The sequence below is a fragment of the Poecilia formosa genome, unplaced genomic scaffold (assembly GCF_000485575.1).
Source record: "Poecilia formosa unplaced genomic scaffold, Poecilia_formosa-5.1.2 Scaffold240, whole genome shotgun sequence".
Taxonomy (NCBI): domain Eukaryota; kingdom Metazoa; phylum Chordata; class Actinopteri; order Cyprinodontiformes; family Poeciliidae; genus Poecilia; species Poecilia formosa.
This window is the reverse complement of record NW_006800179.1, coordinates 2554-5545: the sequence shown is the minus strand read 5'-3', so window position 1 is coordinate 5545 and position 2992 is coordinate 2554. Positions and strand designations below refer to the sequence as shown.

The window sequence follows — 2992 nt, the reverse complement described above, 5'->3', positions numbered from 1 at the left end:
GAGCAGGACCAACCAAAGGTCACACGACCAACCAAAGGTCACAGGATCAACCAACGGTCACAGGAGCAGGACCAACCAAAGGTCACACGACCAACCAAAGGTCACAGGATCAACAACCAAAGGTCACAGGACCAACCAAAGGTCACAGGATCAACAACCAAAGGTCACAAGACCAACCAAAGGTCACAGGACCAACCAAAGGTCACAAGACCAACCAAAGGTCACACGACCAACCAAAGGTCACAGGACCAACCAAAGGTCACAGGACCCCTCCTAAACTCCATAGACCCCTCCAGAAACAAAAACAAAAACCAGCTAGAAATGAACATTTCTTAAGATGGGTCCGGTTTTATGGGACTGTTTCGATATTTTGCATCTCTACTTTAGAAACATGAGGATGTTTTGCATCTCAGATACCTTCAGCGGCGGTGAGCTGGACCTCGGTCTTCAGCAGAACCGGGTCGCCCCATGTGGACAGAGCCGGAGACTTGGAGTGCTTCTCTCCATATACCTGACCTGGAAACACGGAGCAAACATTCCTGACCTGGAAACACGGAGCAAACATTCCTGACCCAAACGCCGATTTCAAAAACTCAGTTTTTGATAGAAAGTTTGGCGCCAGGATGACATTTTTTTTTGGCCATATCAAAATTAGTTAATCTGCAATGGAAACAATTTTTTCACATCATGACTCATGAGCAACAGCCGGATGTTTCTACTGGTAGAAACCACAAAGAAGACGACGACAGGAAGCATCTGGAGGACGGTGGAGCTGCATATTTTAATGACTTATTTCATGAACAAACATATCCATGTGTGCTTTTAATTGCTTTTCTTCTTTAGTGCAAACACAGCAATTATGAAATTAGCAAAATATGAAAAGTTATTAAGTTTTGGACACTTTTGTGCTGTAAATGCAGCTCCTGCCTGAAGTTGAATCAAATCAAACTGTTCTTGTTTCAGGTCGGTCAGAATCATCAAAGTTATTTATATTTGCTAAAACCCAGAAAACGTAGTGAGAACATTTCTTAGACCTTTTTTGAATTTGGCACTTATAAAGGATAATTGTCTTTTAAAAAAGAATAAGTGTTGCTGCCAATATGAAGTTGAGTTTATTTAATAAGAACATAATAATCAATATTAAAACCATTTTAGCTCATTTTATTGGATCATTTAACTGAGTTTATTGCTTGTTTTGCTGCTGTTTGTAATTTTGTTTGTTTTCTCAAATTTCTTCTGTAAATGAGATCCTGGATGAATAAAAGTCAAATAAAAATATTTTCAAATTTCTGTCCCTAAAATAAACCCTGACCATAAAATGTCAGTTTTCACAGAAGAAAAAAAAAAGGAATTTGATGGTTAAAAATCTGAATATTGGTGTACATGTAACAGATTGGGCTCCAGAACCAGAACCAGAACAGTCTGACCTCCTTTCTTCACCACCAGGGTCCACATGTCCCTCCAGCTCAGGCCCAGTGCCGCCTGGCTGCCCAGGCTCTTCAGCAGGTTCTTGGCTGCGTCCTTCAGGTGGAACGTTCCCTCGTCCTGTCCGACAGAACAGGCCCGGTCAGCAGAACCACACACAGACATCCCGCCCGCCCCAACGGACACGCCCACCTTGACGGTGAAGATGAGGATCCGGCCGCGGGTCACCATGTTGAGGAAGAGGATCATGGCTTCATCCTCGTGGGGGGAGTAAGTGTCGAAGATCCGCTTGGCCATCACATGACCCTGGAACGGGAGAACGGACCAATCAGAAGCGGCCGGTGGGTGTTAGCGGCAGACGTGCCCGGCGGCGCTCACAGTGGCCTGGTTGAGGACGATGACGTGAACGCCTCGGCCCTGCTCCCGCACGTCGTCCTCCAGAACCTGCAGCGGGTCGGGAGGCCCGTTAACGGGGCGGCACCAGAGAGTCCAGGCAGCAGTAACAATGTTACCTTCAGCTATAAACAAAACAAACTTTGCTTCCTGATTTAATGTCCGTCTCTTCAAAACCTCCTGCTGTTTCTGAAGCTCCGCCTCCAGGAAGTCGTCCCAACATGGCTCCTCTATTAACCCTTTAATGTTTTACCATCGCTGCTCTGAGCAGCAGCTCCTGTAATGAGCTCAGCAGCTGTTTGCTAATTGCTATTGGCTAGTCTGAAGGAGCAATCCAGAGCTCAGCCACTAGGGGGCAGCATCTGCTCTCATTCTGTCTGCAATAATCCACCTTAGACAGATTATAATCTCCAGAACCTCACGCCTCAGTTGGTTCTGGTTGCTTTACCAGAACCCGTGGATCCATTAGAGCAGGAGAACCCAGCAGAACCATAAATCATCCTGTGCAGCAGAGACATTAGAACTCTGAGCCAAACGGGAACCAGAACCAGACTGAGCCGTGGTTCTGAAGCTCCGGCGGGTCGCTCACCGTGGTTCCGTCCACAGCCACATAGACCTTGGAGCGGCTGGAGTAAACCTCGATGTCCAGAACCTTCCTGCCGCTGGCCGGCCGGCGAGGAGTCTCCATGTTGGGAACAACGTCTTCCACAAAAAGTCAGAAAAATTTAAATAAATAAGACAAACCGGGCAAAACCTCTGCTTCACTATGACTGGAGGAGCCAATTTAACATAATCTGTTGGATTAAATCTTTATTTACTGTTGGTTAGTTTGGCTGCTTTCATAATTATCTGTAGTAAATATTCCTGATGATGCAAAACCAGATCCTCAGTAATGAACCAGAAGCCGTTTGCTGACCGTATTCCTGATCGGCAGCGTCTTCATCAGCGACTCGCCGCGTGTCCAGGATCAGCTTGATGTTCACCACAACGGTGACGAAGAGGAACAGCACGGCGCCGGCCTGGGGAGCAAACACACGGGTCCATCCGTCAGCCAGACCGGAACCGAGTCCAGAGGATCTGGACCGGAGCTGAGTCCAGATGATCTGGACCGGAGCTGAGTCCAGATGATCTGGACCGGAGCCGAGTCCAGATCATCTGGACCGGACTGGAGCCG

At 47.4% G+C, this 2992-nt stretch overlaps 1 protein-coding gene across 1 annotated transcript in view; it reads right to left on the bottom strand.

Moving 5' to 3' along the window:
• pomgnt1 (protein O-linked mannose N-acetylglucosaminyltransferase 1 (beta 1,2-)) overlaps nucleotides 1-2992 on the bottom strand; it is a 15033-nt gene that overhangs the window by 9732 nt on the left and 2309 nt on the right. Inside the window, exons 3-8 of the mRNA XM_007569350.2 lie at nucleotides 2735-2837; nucleotides 2408-2520; nucleotides 1804-1869; nucleotides 1618-1731; nucleotides 1428-1545; nucleotides 418-516 (exon numbers count right to left, since the gene is read on the bottom strand). Of these exons, the coding sequence (XP_007569412.1) occupies nucleotides 418-516; nucleotides 1428-1545; nucleotides 1618-1731; nucleotides 1804-1869; nucleotides 2408-2520; nucleotides 2735-2837 (613 nt within the window). The remainder of the gene's footprint in view (nucleotides 1-417; nucleotides 517-1427; nucleotides 1546-1617; nucleotides 1732-1803; nucleotides 1870-2407; nucleotides 2521-2734; nucleotides 2838-2992) is intronic.